A 17,798-nucleotide genomic window follows, 5' to 3' on the forward strand; every position below is an offset into this window, starting at 1 on the left:
CTTGGATCTTTTTCCTCTTTTTCTATCACTCTCTCTCTTTTCCTCCTATTTTTCCTGTCCCATCCCCTCCCTGTCTTTCCCTCTCTGGACTTGAGACCTTGACATATGTGTGTGTGTGTGTGTGTGTGTGTGTGTCTGTGTGCACACGTACATGTTTGTGTGTGTCAGAGTCATAACAGTCCTCTTCAACGTCATACCGCTTATCCACGACAGCCCTCCCCCCTCTTCCATCTTTCCATCTTTCATCTCTCTCTTTCTCTCTCGGTGTCTTATCATGGCGGATGAGACAATAGGACCCCTGATAGGTGTCCTGTGCCGTGCCTGATAACACTGCAGCTGTCGTGCCGGCTGATAGATGGACCAGGCACAGTCACACTCATACAAGCACATGGACACACACGGTAAAAACACACAGAAAGGAACTGTGTCTGTTGAAAAACACCACCAGAGAAACTGCTAACATACTAGCCTGGCCATACATGCAATTAATGGGGCATTAATAAATCATTGATAGTCAATTGTTATTATGTAGCCACAATCAATCAAGCAGGTTGATTAAAGCTTTGATTAAAGCAAATACAGATATTTTTGTAGGATTTTTTGACTGTTTGATTGAAAAATGAAAGGTTTCATTCTAAAATGCTATATATCCAAAAACAACAAAAAAACATACCATAATTTCGTCAACCAAGGACTTGATCTGCTGTTTTATACAACATGCTAAACATCAATGATTTTGTCAGAGCATCATTTGTCACTGTCGTGTGTCACCTCACATCACGTGTCACTTTTTCCAGATGGTGATGCGGCAGGGTGACGTAGTTGTGACGTCCCGTAACTGGAAGGTCACAAGCTCGATCACTGCCAACAATACAACCATATGTCTTGTTGAAGTGTCCTTGAGCAAGACACTGAACTCCTACCTGCTCACCCACGTAAACATCTCCAAATCAGAGTCGGCTAAATGTTTCAAAAGTAACAGCTAGCATCTCATTTTGGGACAAAAAGCCTCAAGTAGTCTCACCACAATGTGATGCTGATGAACATGATGACTTTTCAGCTCATTTCAACTCATTTTTAACTCCAATTGTAAAAGTCACAATCCATCTTGGCTGTCTCCTTCAAAAACCTAACAACAGCTATATTCAATCTGCTTCAGAAGCACCTGCCTCAGAATCAGACACCAAGGTTAAATGGAAATGAGACGAGAGGATATTAGCTTGATAACATTGTAAATCTGTAAAATTCAGACATCTGTAAATCAGGTAATATGTGAGTAGCCACTAACCCTAACCATCATGGAGAAACATCTTACTGGCTTCATAGAGACACTCCATCTTTAATTCTGGTTTATATTTATTCATATCCATTACAACCTTTTTTACTCTTTGTTCGCCAACCTACAATTCTATTCTTTTCTGCTGTAGTGATCTGATTTCCCCTCAGGGATCAATAAAGTGCATCTTATCTTATCTGAACTCAGATCAGAGTGCTGAGGCCATGCTGTGACAGGTGGGTCTTGAGTCTGATCTTAAAGCTGGTGATGGTACACGAGAGATAATTGAACAGGCTAGACTAGATAATGCACCCCAAACTTCACTAGCCACTCCCAGAATAGAATAAACCCATAGACCTATAAATAATGTTTGGCTATCTGTCAAAGTGGCTAGTAGAGTAGAGAGATATAGCAGCCACAGCCAAAACTTTACCCACGTTTGGCTAGTGGCTGGTGTCAATTTCACACCTTGGGTATAGAGTTGTAGTGATCTGCAGCAAGAAAACCTCGTAATATTCCTTTCTGCCACCCACGACCATATACCTATCAAACACACTCTATAGACTAATTTTCTACTGTTGTGTTTCTGTACTGCACTTCCAGAGATCACTTGCCAATCAAACAGTGCGTCCAGTACTGTGACTCTTTTTCCTTGGATTTTCTGTTGATGAAGTTTGAGTTTCTGTAGGCGGTGCTTTTTTACTTTGTCTGTTCAACCATAGTGGCTATCGTTGCTCATAGTAACTACTCAGATTTCTTACATTTATTCCAAACAAACCGTTGTTGCTGCTACCGAAAATATAAAGCATCACTTCTTGTGCACCAGGAGGATTTCTCCTGAGAAAGACCTGACACCAGTTTTTGAGTTGCTAACACCTCTGCAGTTATCATGTTCTTTTGATGAGTACAACGTTTGCTCTTATATCTCGTCATTATTGTTTATATTAACGTATGGTGGCTAATCAAGTTTCCCCATTGGGGGATTGATAAAGTTGTCAATCAATCAATCAACACTGGGTGTTTAGAACAGCAAATGTAAAAGCTTTAATGAACTGGGTATAGGTTTGAATCACTATTGTGTTATATCAATGGGTGATAGAGAATAGCAAAATTGTCATGTATTTATATGAAAATGTCATGAATTGTTACTTTAATCAATAGAGCATAATTCTTTATCGTCATAAGCATTTGAAATCATTGTGCATCTCGTGGCAAAAACAGTCCACAAAATAAAAATGGATAACGTGAGCGTAGCTGTATCCTGTAGAGTCAAATAATTAATCAAACTATACAAACTATGTGTGTGTTTGTGTGTGTGTGAGCGAGAGAGAGAAAGAGAGACTGGGAGAGTGCGAGAGAAAGAGAGAGAGAGAGAAAGAGAGACTGGGAGAGTGCGAGAGAAAGAGAGAGAGAGAGAGAGAGAGCCACTGCGCCAGTGGGATGGAGGATAGGGAAGTAGGGAGTGTGGGAATAAAGTGAGAGAAAAAGAAAAGAGATGGAGAGAGGGAGCTTTGCGCAACCATCAATCACCTTCTTGGGGTTCAAGTTTATTTGGCTTCATTTTTCTTTGAAATACAGAGCACACAGGAGAGGGAGAGGACCTGGGGGAGGGGGAGGGAGAAAAAGACAGGGAGGGAGAGGAAGGGAGAAAAGAGCAGCGAAAGGGAGGGAGCGACGGGGGCAAAATAGAGAAGGAGGTGGGGGGCGATATAGGGATGGAAAGAATACCTGGGAGTGAGAGAATGAAGGAGGAGGAGTGAGAGAGAGAGGTGGACAGATGGAGGAAGTGAAAGAGTGGAGAGGGCGATGAGGCCGGGAAGGAGGGAGGCGATAGCGGGAAGCAAGGTGTGAAGAGCAGGAAAATGGGGGAAGAAACAATGAGGGGTTGGTAAAAAACGAGAGAAACAGGCAGCAGAAGAAGAGAAGAGAGCCAAGTGTATGTACCAAGGTGTGTGTGTGTGTAGGTGTGTGTGTGTGTGTGTGAGCGCCTGTGGCTCCGTAGGCCGTCTCAGAGCTCTAATGAGAGACCAGAGCTCCCTCTGTCTCCACCTCCTCAATCACTTCTCCATCCCTCCTTCCCTCCCTCTGCGCTGCCATTGCTCTTTGCAACGATTTGGTCTATGTAGGTTACACTCTCTCTCTCTCTCTCTCACTTTCTCTCTCTCTTTTTCCTTCTCCGTACTTTCTCGCACTACGGGAATCCAACTTATGATCCAATCTTACTCGCGTTATGATCAATTTCTATCTCTCTCTCCGATCTCTCCGTCCCTCCTCCCTTTTTCTCTCCTCATGCCTCTCTCTATCTCCGTCTCTCCATGTCATCTTGCCCTATAACAGCATCCAACTCATGAGCCTATACCTTCCCCACACTCCCATCCAATTCCCTTTTTCCAATGCCTCACCCCCTCTCTCTCTCTCTCTCTCTCTCTTTCTCTCTCCATGCCATCTTGCCCTACTAACATATGAGTCACAATTCCTCCTTGCCATTCCATCTCTCGCTTTCTCTCCTTCTCCCCATCTCTCTCTGTTTAATGTGACTTTTTGAATGCCATTTATTTCAAATTTTCCTCTGGTCACTGTGTGGTTTTAGTATAAAGATGTTTGATTGTGGTCTGTATTACTACTTCTTTTCAGATGGAAACAACAAATTCTGCTAAATGCGTTGTGTTGCGCCGCTGTCAGCGTCACGTCAATTTGATGCTCTTGCTGCTTTACAGAGCGTATTGTTTAGAGAGAGGAACAAAGGGGAAAAGCGTCTATACCATATTCATCAATATGCATAACTATAGCTTTGGTATTTTTTTCACCATGTGTACAAATGTAAACACAAGCTGAGCTGAAACAAATTACCAATACAGCCACAAACTACAGCCAGACACTGGTATACCTGGTTACAATTATCTGCTTTTTGGAGTAGGTTTGTCACTTTTTTTTACCCTATGTGGATTTCTATTAATTTTAGGATTTTTTACACAAGTCAATACATTATATCAACTATTCTCTCATTATTTAACCGATTGATTATATGACAATGCAATATATTAGGAAGAAGGCATGAAGCCATTGAGAATTGAATCTCTGTGATTTTTGAGTTTGGACGCTTCCATTGGACACAACACAACATGAGCAGCGGAGCAGTTTTCATTGATTTCTAAGGAAGCAATCCATTGATGGCTAATGGCAGTGCCTGACACCCAATCGCTGTCATGGAGTTTGGGGGTTAGGATGAGTCTGAGTTTGAATACTCTGTCCAACCCTCTCTCTCAACTCGGTTACCTTATTGGAATGACCTCCAGAAACAAACAGCAAGACGGTGTTTATAATGTAAAATTCAGAAAATCTCTTTCTCACCTGCTTCCTCCTGCCCCATCATTCTTAAACACTGGTATTGGCCAATCACTACCCCAACACACACACACACACACACCACTACAACAACTCTCTCTCGCCCCCTCTACTTTTGCCCCATCACTTTTCTCCTCTCTCCCTCTTTCTCTCCCTCTCTCTCTCTTTCCTCCTGCCACTCTGCTTCTCTCTCTCTTTCTCAGTATCAGGTACAAGACTGTTGGATTAGGCTCCTTTAAGAGCGGATTAGCTGTGTCGGAGCCGTTTGAGGTAAATTGCTCCAAGGAGTCGATCTACCCCCCCCTCTCCCCCCCAACCCCCCACCTCCTTCCTCCTCTGTAAGAAAGAGTCAAAATTCTCAACCTAATCCTCAAAGAGCCTTACCGCACCTCCCCCTGCCCCCTCTCCGTCTCTTTCTCTCTCTCTCTCTCTTTCCTCTCCTCCATTCTCTCCCTCCTTTTTTCAGCCCACACAGAAGAGTGACGAGGAGTGGCAGAGTGATAGATGTGTGGGATGGTTGGGATGGGGTGTATGTGTGTGTGTGTGTGTGTGTGTGTGTGTGGGGGGGGGGGGGGTCGAGAGGAAGGGTTGACACTCGAATGCTGAGACTCCGACAGACACACAGACACACGTGGGTGAACCGTATGACATTACAAGACTGGTTGCTTTTGTTGTGTGCGTCTCTGTGTATGTGTATACCTGCTAGAGCGTGTCACTAAATAGTGGTGAGTTGTGTTAGTCATAAGTGTGCGTGTGTGTGTGTGTGTGTGTTAGCATCTGACTGAGCAGATGGGGAGGATGGGGTGCGTTTTGGGGACAAGGGCGGGGTCACATCTGTGTTGTCCCTAGTGTGTGTGCGCATGTGTCTCTGTGTGTGTGTGTGCATTTGTGTGTGTGTGTGTGTGTGTGTGTGTGTGTGTGTCAGTTGGCATGGTGGCCACACTCGAAGTCATCAACACAAACAAGAGGTGATTAGTAAGTTGAGACAAACACATTATTTCCCTAAATGGAACGACTGACCTCACACTCTATCTAGTAGCCAACAGTCTCTCTCTCTCTCTCGCTCTCTCTCTCAACATGTCCAACTTGTTTTTTTTCCGTTTATTCTAGGCACAGATCCAATTTGTGAAACATTGATAGTGCGCCATTAATGCAGTCTATATCTGAGCCTTATGCCATATTTCTCACTAAACTACACACAAGTAAAACCTGCTTATAACCTAAAACATTTGGACAGAGATAGACAAAGACATGCTGGCATACGTGCACACACACACACACACACACACGCTACCCCTGCCTACCCTCGTCTTGGAGCTGCCATTGATTCGGGCTGCAAGGTGCTGTGGGCTATGGTTTCCATGGCAACCGGCAGCCGAGTGAGGCAGCCAAAGTTTGAGCTGGCATGAGGAGAGAGAGTGTGTGTGTGCGTGTGTCTGCAGGACTGTTTGCGAGTGTGTATATAAGAGGTAGAGCAACCAAGCATGCATTTATGTTTGTGCATGTGTGTGTGTGCGTGTGTGTCTGTGTGTGTGTGTGTGTGTGTATATGTGTGTGAGGTGCTGGCGGGGTGACAGCAGTCTGTTTAGTATGCAGCCTTCTGACTGCATCTCCCTGCCTCCCTCCCTCTGGCCCACAGACACAGCATAAGAATGATCTACACCCCCCTACCCCCACCCCCCCCATAAACACACACACCCTCGCTTGGTTGCTCTCCCACATGTGCACGTACTTGCAAACAGTCACACACACACACACACACACACACACACACCATTAGCCTAAAGAGACACTGTGTCATGACTGGTTTCTTACAGAGTGAGCCCTGCAGGTTAATATTAAGAGAGAGAGCGAGGGAGAGAGAGAGAGAGAGAGAGAGAGAGACTGCTTTTTTACAATTAAAAGGACCAGCTACTTAAGAATACCTTTGGGCTTGAATGATTACATGATGAAAATTACAACATTTAGACAGAGATAGACAATGACAAACTGGTGCGCAAAACACACACACACACACACACAATGAAAATAAACACTCTTCGGTTCCATCCACCTATCCAACCCATCCAACCGCAACGCAGTGACATTCCTCTGAAAAAGCAGCCTGTTGGTTGAGTCGAGTATTGATATTTCCTCTCCGACCCCGTATTCACACCCCCAGGGCGTGTCGAATGGGTGGAGATGGTCTGTCTCAGTGTGTTTTCCCTGGCACCGTCGGAGCGAACCAAACGGCTTTGGCGGGGGGAGTCGGGGGACCCTGGGAATCGTTTTCCCTCCCACTGCTGCCGGTGCTGCTCAAACAGACACACACACACACACACAAAACATATACAGGCATACACATACACACAGACTTTTAAAAAAAATCTCTCATATATACACACACACATTATATACGCACACGCATGCAAACTCATTACGTATACACACACACACACGATACACTAACACACTTATATCACACACTCTTACATTATACACTCATACACACAGTCTTATATCACATACATACACACAAACATACACACACTCTTATGTCACACACAGAGGTGCACACACAAATGCACATACTCTTACATTACACACACACACACACACACATATATACCATGTACACACACAGACACCCACGCACACACACACACACACACACACACACACACACACACACACAGAGTATTGATCGGGTGTAGTGGAGTGGAGCTCGGCACTAACAGCTCCCTCTAAGCACAGGGGAGGCAGAGTGGTTAAGGAGACAAGGAGGAGGTAGAGGGTAGGAGAGGAGGAGGAGGAAAGAGGATAGGAGAGAGAAGGAAAGGATCGGGGGAAATAAGAGAACGAATGGAGGAGGCTGAATAGAGTAGGGGATATTATGTGATCTATTTCCAATGGAGAGGAGAGGAGAGGAGAGGAGAGAAGAGGCACGGAAGGGAGGAGAATAGATGTAAGACAAAAAAATGGACAGCAGGAGCAGAAAGAGAGAGAGCTGTTTGTCTTGTGTTTGTCTTAACAGGAAGCATCTCAGCAGAGAGACAGAGAGAGAGAGAGAGAGAGAGAGAGAGAGAGAGAGAGAGAGAGAGAGAGAGCACAGCAACCCCCCCCCCGCGAGCCTCTCTACAGGATCTGAGAGCAGCTCAGCTCAAGCCCTGACACGTGTGCCTAAGAGTGAGAGAGAGAGAGAGAGAGATGGAAGTGTGAGAAACGGACTGTGTGTGTATATGTGCGACAGAGAGAGAGAGAGAAGGGGGGTGACAGAGCAAGCGGGAGAGAAAATGAGCGTACGTGAGAGAGAGAGAGGAGGGAGGGGAAGAGGAGGAGAGGGAGGGAAAGTAATATCTCCTGCTCCTGGGGATAGAGAGAGAGAGAGAGAGAGAGAGAGAGAGAGGAGGGAGAGGAAGAGGAAGAGAGAGAGAAATCACTTGGTCTGTGGCTGCACTCCCCCTGTCCCCCCTTCTCTCTCTCTCTCTCTCTCTCTCTCTCTCTCTCTCTCCCCTTTTTGCTCCTTCCCTTTCTCTCTCTCTCCATGTCCGCCACCCTTGAGACCTTGTGGAGGTCAGGGTGCTCGGTATAGGAGGATGGAGAAAGGGATGAAAAGGAGGACAGAGAGAATGATGAGACAGGCTTTACCGCTGGAAAGAGAGAGAGAGAGAGGAAGGAGAAAGCAGGAAAGGCTGGAGGAGAGAGTGTGTATGCCTGTGGGTGTTTTTCAGAGCCTGTTTATTTGTTGTTGTGTGTGTGTGTGTGTGTGTGTATATATGTGTGTGTATGTGTGTGTGTGTGTGTGTGTGTGTGTGTGAGGGGGCTGGTGTCGTGACTCACAGGGCTATTAGCACTGGCGCCGCTCCTTTGTGCAGTCAGTGTGTGACACCATAATCACACACACACACACACACACACACACACACACACACACAGTCAAACCTCCCGCTCCAATTTATCAGGATGACACAAGAAGCCCTCCTCTGAGGCCAACACCTGTCAATCTATTCTCTTCCAATCATCACTCAGATAACCCTAGAGACCCGCCCCCGAGCTGCTAGCTTCACGCAGCTGTGCGCACACTTGTGCAACAAGCCACATCCGTCTCACAAACATTCAGTCACACACACACACACATATTCCGGCAACCACATCGTCTGACACACGCAGAAAACCACACAAACATCTTCCACAGATACGTACACGCGCATTTGCTCCCCCACTTGCTGCTTCCACTGAGACATCCACCACCGTGGCGACGGTAACCGCGACAACGGGCATAAATTAGCGTCATGGCGATATGCAAAGCGAGGGAGCAACAATTAAAGCTTGACTAACGAGCTTTTGAGGAGCGAGGCTGAAGTTTCCCTGAGCAGCTGCTAACTGGATTAGCCTACACACACAGAGAAATAGAGAGACGGAGAGAGAAAGAGAGAGAAAGGGAGGGAGAGAGGGAGGGTGCAGAGAGAGACAGAGATGTTTAAGCCACCACCTGTGAAACAACACAAAAAAAGCCAAAGGCTAATGTGCACATACGCAAATGCAGACAAAGAAAGCAGCATCTAAACGCAGCTAATATCGCTTCACCCAAACACACAAACACCATTAACCAGGGGGTCTCAGGGGGACATCAACATTGCCAACATTGCTCCTTCATGCACACGGACGGACACACACACACACACACACACACACACACCTTTTCCTGGTCAGCTGAGCTTTGCCAATAATCAATAGATTTAGCAGGCATTTGTCTACCTAGAATAGCACCCTATCTATGCTATTGACAAGTCTTCTTTCTACCTTGCTGTCCAACCAAGGCTCTACATCTGTGAACTGGACAGCTAATATACGGTTACAGTTGGAAGGACAAAGTGTAAAATGATACAATGTGGTATCTAGTTGTCTCTAAACCCTTAACCCACAAACATAGCACTCTATCCCTACCTACTGTTGTGGGTACTTCTTTGCAGATGTCATCATGCCATCATGTAGTCGTATGGACTTTAACTGTATAGACTTTCTGTTTGCACCCAACCAGATGACTTGTCACATGATCTGCTTTACAAAAGGACCATGGGTATAAATATGGCTCCTCTGTGTATAGTGATCTGATGAAGAGCATGTGCGCTTGATACGTTACAGCAGTGTAGGTGTTAATAATAAGGGTGTAATAAATACACTGCAGGAGCATTAGACAGTGTGTGGACTTTATTGCTTGCTTTGATTAACTTGTCAACTAAGTTAATCAAAGCAATGGCATTGAATCATGAAATCTCTTATCTGCAATCTGTTGGTTCATTATATATAAACATCAAGCAGTGATAAAGGCATTTCTAGTACTAGCTTTGCAGCTTGAGCACTATACCAAATAGAGCTAAAAGCAATAATTACAATACACATTCCATACTAAGAGATCATTCAGCTAAGTAATAGGCTATCTCACCTTCAAAGGGCATGACAATTTAACAAATGCACAAACATGCCAGCAACTGCTCTACTACAGAAGCAAGTGGGATTCAGTGCTAACAAGGAGATTTCCGAGCAGAGCTGACAAGGAACTGATTCATATTGTCCTAGCTTTTAGCCATGTTTCCAAGTTTGGTTACATTACGGCTCCAGTGTGGAATTTATTTTGACATTTTACGTTTTAAAAATATGAACATAAGGAGCTTCACTTCAAGATGGAAACTAACCTCTTTAGAAGATTCTTAGCCCATCATAACTCAAAATTTTGCTCCCCGAACACTGCAAACGTAAAGATTTTTTACAACCTAAACATGCACGTAAAGCTCATCTTCATCTGCCACATGCTGTCAGCACATTTAACAAAAACAGACTATAACTTTCAGAGTGAAAAAAGATCTTCCATCCAGTAGAATACTATGTAAACAAAGCAGTAGTGAGAACAGATTATTTCAACAAGGAGCATCATATTGCAATTACAGTCGCCACACAAACACGCTAGATGCAACTAGAGCAGAGAATATTTTCTATTGAGGTATCCGTTACTCTCCAACTTCAGAAGCTTGGTGGAATTATGACAATTTATTTTGTTTTCCTATAGTCTGTCTTTCCACTTCTCCACCTTTTTTGACTCCCTCCATCTCCCCTTTATCTGCACTCCTTTCTGCCTTGCTCACGAATTTCTCTCTTTCCAGGCCCTTGACTTTCTTTTTAATATGCTCCGTCTTCCCTCTAAAATAAATCTCTCTCTCTCTGCTTTCGCCTTCCTCCTTTAAGTCGTTCTTTTTCTTCTCTACACATCCCTCTCCACTCTCTCCCCTTTCTCCAATTCTCCTCTGCTCGCTCAAATAAATCTCTCCATTCCCCCCCTCCCTCTCTAAAACACACACAAACACACGTGCACATACTTGTGCGCACACACACACACACACACACACACACCTACACACACACACAAACACACAGCCCTCCAGGCAGCAGCCACAAAGGCCCCATTTTAATAAATCTGCTCCTTTATTGGTGCTGAGTGTCTCTGGCAGAGGGAGAGAGAGAGAGGGGGATGAGAGGGGGAGGAAAGAGGAGGAGCGGGACAGGAGACACAGAGATCACCGGGGGGGAGGGAGGAGTCGAGGTGACTGACTGTAGCCATATCATGAACATGGAGGAGGCAGTGGGAGAGAAAGAGCGACAGAGAGAGTGCAAGAGACAGTACTGACAAGTCTTGAGTGCACCAACACACATGCACACACACTTTCTATTGACCGTAATACACTGGCCATGAGGTAATGAGCAACACCATAAGAAAAACCATAAGGGCGTGAGGTTTCACTTGTGTAGGTGTTTATTTGTTAAGGTATGGCCCACCACAGTTCCTTAACACCCTCTGTCCTGAAGAGGTGATAGTGACACCTGGCTGAACCAGTGGAGCGTTCGGAGTGGGCTGGCTGGTCGCTAGGCTAGGGAAACAAACTGCCCGAGGTGGGCTTGCGGTAATGACAGCAGCTAGCTTGGCTTAGCGCTCCAATCTCAGCCATCAGTCAACTGTGACAGATTGGGGATATGAGCTAAGAAGCCGTTTAGCTTTGGTGTTCGGTGTTGTGTGTGTGTGTGTGTGCTTGTGTGTCTGGGGGAGGGGGGTGGGGGGGTGGGGGGGGCTACCAGTGCTGCTAGTGTTGCAGAGGCATCAATACACTCTAGACAGGCCATTTTCCTATGCCTATTCCCAGCCCTGGCTTGTTGCTGGGGCAACTACCGCCATTTTACCTTCCCTGGCTGCACCTCTGGAAGATTTTTATACAACAGCAATCCATGTTCGATAATCTCTCTCCAGGTCAACTGATAGTGTAAATAACCTAAGCTCTTTATTTTGCTTTTGAGACATTGTGCATTACAAGTGTTTGATACAAAAAATCCTGAAACCAAATTATTTGTAAAAATAGGAAATATGTAGGAAATCTACTATGGGCAGTTGATAATGACAATGGTGGACAATGGCAACTGTCCTCCAGAGTACAACCAATGCTTCAACAGAGCTCTTCTCTTTCAGGGCCTAAGGATTTTGACAGACAGAACCTGTAAGGAGCTCCTTTCTCCTTCCAAGGCCATATGTTGAGTGTTTTGTAACAAATACTGCCTCATCTCCACAAAGACTGCTTTCTATAGTTTTCATCTGATGGCCCAGTTGTTGGAATGCTTCTGGAAGTGGAGCACAATGTGGACAAACTATGGTTGAACCGGACCTTCCCATTGGGCCAAAGCAGAGGGAAGAGTGTTGACTTCAACAACAACAATGCAATGCAAACAACTCAGCCGACCCAGCTTGATGTCGATGGAGAGCGTTAAACAGTTGCCTTACCTGCCCATGAGGCTGCATGGTGCTGTAGGGCATGTTCTGGTTCAACACCTTCTGCTTCATCAGCAACATCCTCTTCTGCTCCTCACTCAGGTGGGCTGTCTGCCCTGGAATTGGCCCCTGCGTCTGGCCCGGCCCCGCCCCCTGGCCTCCACCTCCTCCTCCGCCAATGTAGGGAGGCATCATGGGGTTCTTGACCTGGTTGGTCCCTCCCATGGGTGGAGTCATCCTCTGGCCTATGTGATCAACCCCAGCACCGCTGAAGTGACTCAGCGGTTTGGTGTTGTTGTAGGACAACATGGCTGCTGTTTGCTGCTGCTGTTGCTGTTGTTGTTGTTTGGAGAGGGCGTTCTGGCCAATGCTGTTTGGCTGCTGCTGGGCCATCATGCCCATGTGGTTGTGGTTCTGAGGGAGGTAGTTGTTCATGGGGGCTTTGGGCCCATTGTTGGGGGTCATCCCAGCCACTAGGGGGCCCTGTGACGTGTTAAAGGCTTGCGGTGGGTACATCATAGGGCTATTGGGTTTGTCTTGGTTAAAGGGAGCCGAGCTGTAGGGGCTGGTTGGAGCGCCTGCAGGCGACCAGTTAGCTTGTTGCTGCTGTTGTTTCTGCTGCAGCAGCTTCGCACGTTGCTGAGCGGCCATGGCTTTCAGCTGCTCTGCCGGAGAGAGCTCAGGCGTCACCGGCCCCACCGGCTGACCTCCAGGGGGAACCCCAGCCCCTCCGGGTCCTGTGCCTGCCTGACCTACCCCTGGGCCTGGGTTCATCATGAATCCATTCCCAGGCCTAGAGACGGCTTGTGTCTGGGCCTGGGTGGGGGTCTGAGGGGAGCGAGCCACGCAATTGTGTAATGGGGAACCAGATGCCATGGCAACTGCTGGGGACTGCTGCAAAGGTTGCTGGGGAGGCGTTCCGTTGGCGGCGGTGGCAAACTGAGGGCCTGAGGATGACGGTCGAACCTGGGGAGAAGATGGAGGTGTCAAACACAAAGAATCCTGGCTGTGCGAATCATGGCTGTGTTTTGATCAATTAGCCACCTACTGGCATGTAATGGAGGCTATTAACTCTTAATATAAACCTACCAGCTTTTGATCTAAAGTGTGATTTGGTGACGCAGAAAACATTTTCTATATATTGAAAATATGTTACCCAATCTGCTTACTAAGGAACTGATGATTGGTGTCGGTTCAGAAAATCCTAATGCGACTGTCCCATCGGAATAAAAAGGCTGTCAAATTTACCCAGTTAAGAAACATACTGCTAACATGAGTAAATCACTTGTTCAGCGTTAACAAGGGATTAGGAGAAAAATAAGCCTGTACAGTTGGAAAGGGTCTGTTTTCCAACAGACTAAATTTGAAAGAATGAAAAGCATCTGCTTCGTTTGAAATAATTGGACTTTGAATGAATTGGGCCCAAATAAAGCATTCTTTGCATTTTTCAAAACATTAGAAACATTTATTAAGATCTGTTCCCAACTCCAGGAGAATAATTTCGTAGTTTTCCCTGATGCCATCTCCCTCAGACCAAAATACCATACGGCTAACTTACAAAACCATATACACATACATCCCACATACTATATGCATATAGTATGTGAATGATGAGTATGTGACAATGAAAACAGTAGACAATCTGGCTGTAATTGCTGTAATTGTATCCATGACATGCAGTGACATCTGTGTTTTGTTGATGCTGCCATATTAAGTCCTACATTAACTCCCAAAACAATGTTCCATCATAACCAAAGACTAGAACAAGAGACCAACAAGCAAATGTCTCATTTGACTTTGGATGAAAAGGAAAGATATTTAAAACAAAAGATTTCAGTCCTTTGAGGATGTGACCCTTACTCTCTGCCACCAACATCACTGACACCACTTAAATTTGCAGATGAACTCTCTGATCTGTTGTTTCATGATAATACATCTTATTCACAACCCGTCCCCGTATTCTGGTGAAACCCTTAAGGCATACCGATGCATTTAGGTGTTTTACTTCAGGGTGGGTGAACTATCCTAAAGTGCTTCATCTTCAACAGGAATAGTTGTTCCTGATTACCGGGCAGGTAAGACAACGTTTATAAATTGTTGCTATTATGTCATGTCCCTCTTTTATCAGTGGGCAAACAGTGCAATTTCACCCCCTCAATAATGACATGATTATTACAACCAATGGTACAACATATGACAGGCATTTTAATTGGTACTCAGTAAGTTAAGTACTTTATTAAATAAAACAGTGATAGGCCCTTCTCTCATCACAGTGACGTCACTGCAAGTCATGGATTGGAAAAACCACATGCTGTCAAATATCATTATACCTCTTAAAAAAATGAAAGAATTATGTGATATTTTAATCATGCACTATACTGCAGGAAGTCATGAGGTCGTTCTCGGTACTGACCTGTGGTGAGCCCATGGGAACCTGTGGGCCTCCCTGTGGAGGCTGAGGAAGAGGAGGCAGGGCTGCTGCGGGTGCTGTCCCGCCTCCTGCTGCCGTCGTGTTCCCCGCTGCCTCCTGCGGGCCCGGTGTCTGATTGTTTGCCGGCCTGCCAAACTCGGCCTCCTTCTTGTCCTCAAAGTCCTCGTTGAAGAGATCGTGCATATCGTCCTCCGGCACGGTGTTGGCCAGCTCGTCGATCAGCTCCTGCCACTCTTGGTCGTTGAGGTTGATGTCAGAGAACAGCTTGTTCTGATTGGACAGAGACTGGGGATCGGAGGACTCCATCCCGCCCGCGTCATCCAGCGGCTCCTGCTTCAGGTCTTTGAGGAGGCTGAAGCCGTCCTCCAGGTCCAGCGAGCCGTTCAGCTTGATGTCCGGGAGATGGCTGCCTCCGTTCTTGCCCAGCTCGTCTGGCGCCCGACTCGACACGTGGTTGCCGTTGTTTGTAGTGTTGTTGCCAGCTGAGGCGTTGGGCCCACCCAGTAAGGGCTTAATGTCCATTTGGTGATGCAGTGGAGAGATGGGCGGAACATTGTTGTTATTGTTGTTATTGGGGAGGCCAGTTAGCGAGTCCAAACCGCTGGCACCCTCCTTCCGTACCCGTTTGGTGGTCGGCGAGTAGCTGCCTCCATCACAGATGCCGTTCTGGTCACCGTTGAGGGGCGATCGTGCGCTGTCCAGTTTCCTCTTTACAGTCTCCTGGAGCTGTAGGAGAGAGGAAAGAGGAAGTGGATTAGGGCCAGAGGGAATCCAGAGATGGGACATTTTAGCATTATGAAAACTTCCTGTGGTTTTCAGGCTGCTAATGATGGTAACGACATGAGATACCAAATCAATACGATAACAAGCTGCTTCACTGTGTCTACAATACAGTACACGTCATGAGAATGAGAGAGAGATGCACTCAAAATCAAAATAGTTCCAAGACAAATCAATTGTTCCTTCAGGATGGATTCAATCTGGCTGAAATAATGATCAAACCACTGAGTTCTCAGAGGGAGCATGTCCTGTACACGGTGCACACAATTGCACAAGCACATGTGCAGACACACATACGTATTCTTATATATATACAGGGTAAAAGACTAAGAGCGGGTCGAAGGAAGGAGGAGGAAAGGAAAGACAAGGAAAGCAGCCCTCTCCATTAGCAATCCCAGCAGGCTGGATTCAGCCAGGTTTTCTGAGGAGGAGGGAGGGAGATAGAAAGATCATAAGAGCGGTTTGCTCCATCTGTAGTGTTCTCCCAGTCATTAGCATCAGCCAATGGGCAGACCAGCAGTTCCATCTAAATCCCCAGCCCACAGTTAGACTTAGGCAGCCACCTCACAGTCCGCTAAACCTAACAGTCTCACTGCCTCTGTCAAGGCACAGACGAGATAACGACAGGGTGCTAACGAACGACGGCTGGCAGTTAGGGTAATCACTATCATAGACCAGGGAGGGAGAGGAAAGGAGGAAGAGAGGGATTGCAGACAGAAACTGAGACAGAGCGAGGGAGAAAGGAGACTGAGAATCTCAAAGTTGATGAAAGGAGTGGAGTAAGGAGAGTGAAGCGAAATAAACAATAAACAAGGTAGAAATAGGAAATTAACTTCCTTTATAGAAGCTTTTTTTACGTACATAAACTTTTTCTGGGGGCTTTCTTCAGCATTTAATGGGCAATTTAATTTCAACCCTCGTTTGAAAATAGACAAACACACATTTACATTAATTATGACAGTGGGAATACAATGAACTGTGATTCTTTAGGACATTTTTTGTACCTGTGACTCAATTTCTGGGCCATTTTATGAACTTTCAGGCTCAATTTTACCCCTAACTCCTGTTAATTTCATACCCTAATGAAGTTGGTGGAGAAACAGTAGATGCTATTAAAATGACGGATGGGAAGCGGGGACTTCATTTATGAAAGGGTCTTAGGGCACAAATTTTGTGCTTTCATCCAAATCCAAGCCAAAATTGTGATTCATGAAAAAGTGATCTTTGCGTAAAAAACATAGGATTCCACTGATTTCCATCAATTTTTATATCACTATGCAAGGAATGATTGCTATAGATATATATTTTCATATTTATGTTGAATGAATTTCTGAATGAATCCAGTATTAAGTCAGAGAATGTGCTTATATGGCCCTTGAAGAACAATATGGCATATTGTAAAATTATTGCAAATAATCTCTCTCTCTCTCTCGCTCTCTCTCTCTCTCTCTATATATATATATATATATATATAGATATAGATATATTTAAATACTGCAAAACTCTATGATCGCTGAGTGAAAACTAATATAGCAACACGATTATGCACGATTAATATTTCAGCCTTACGACAGTCATGGAACCTGTCTAAGTGTCCTTGATGAAGACACTGATCCTCTACCTGCTCACTCACTAGAAGTACGACTAAGTATCAGCTAAATCAAAATGTAAATGTACAAAAGGGAGGAAAACAATGAACGTGATGACAAACTGACAATGTGTGAAACTTCCCTCCTACCTCATTTCTCTCAGTCAAAGCTTGAGTTATTGCACACACACACACACACACACACACACACACACTCACAAACACACAGATTTAATGCAAGCTACATACAATATGTGTATCACACACATCTACATTTCAAACAGTCTTCTGTAAAAAAAAAAATGAGCTGAGGAGCAGTAAAATATTTTTGTAAGGTGTTTTTTCTTAGCTGTCATATGTGAAAGAGTCAAACACACACGTGTGCACACACACACACGCGCGCGCAAACACACACACAAAAACACCATAGATGCCCGCACGTGCACAAATGCACGCTTGGCTCTTTTCGCTCTTTGTTATTCAGATGGAACGGCAGACAAAATATATTCAGATTGTATTCTGACCCTGAGGTGGACCCACTCAAGCTGGCAGACACACACATGCACACACACATATATGTGCACTCGTA

At 45.4% G+C, this 17,798-nt stretch overlaps 1 protein-coding gene across 1 annotated transcript in view; it reads right to left on the reverse strand.

The window, feature by feature from the left end:
- The window catches only part of maml3 (mastermind-like transcriptional coactivator 3), a 102,578-nt gene that overhangs the window by 34,329 nt on the left and 50,451 nt on the right, over positions 1-17,798 (reverse strand). The window contains exons 2-3 of the mRNA XM_071917135.2: positions 14,824-15,567; positions 12,423-13,376 (exon numbers count right to left, since the gene is read on the reverse strand). Of these exons, the coding sequence (XP_071773236.2) occupies positions 12,423-13,376; positions 14,824-15,567 (1,698 nt within the window). The remainder of the gene's footprint in view (positions 1-12,422; positions 13,377-14,823; positions 15,568-17,798) is intronic.

This window comes from Centroberyx gerrardi, chromosome 3 (assembly GCF_048128805.1).
Source record: "Centroberyx gerrardi isolate f3 chromosome 3, fCenGer3.hap1.cur.20231027, whole genome shotgun sequence".
NCBI classification, from domain to species: Eukaryota; Metazoa; Chordata; class Actinopteri; order Beryciformes; family Berycidae; genus Centroberyx; species Centroberyx gerrardi.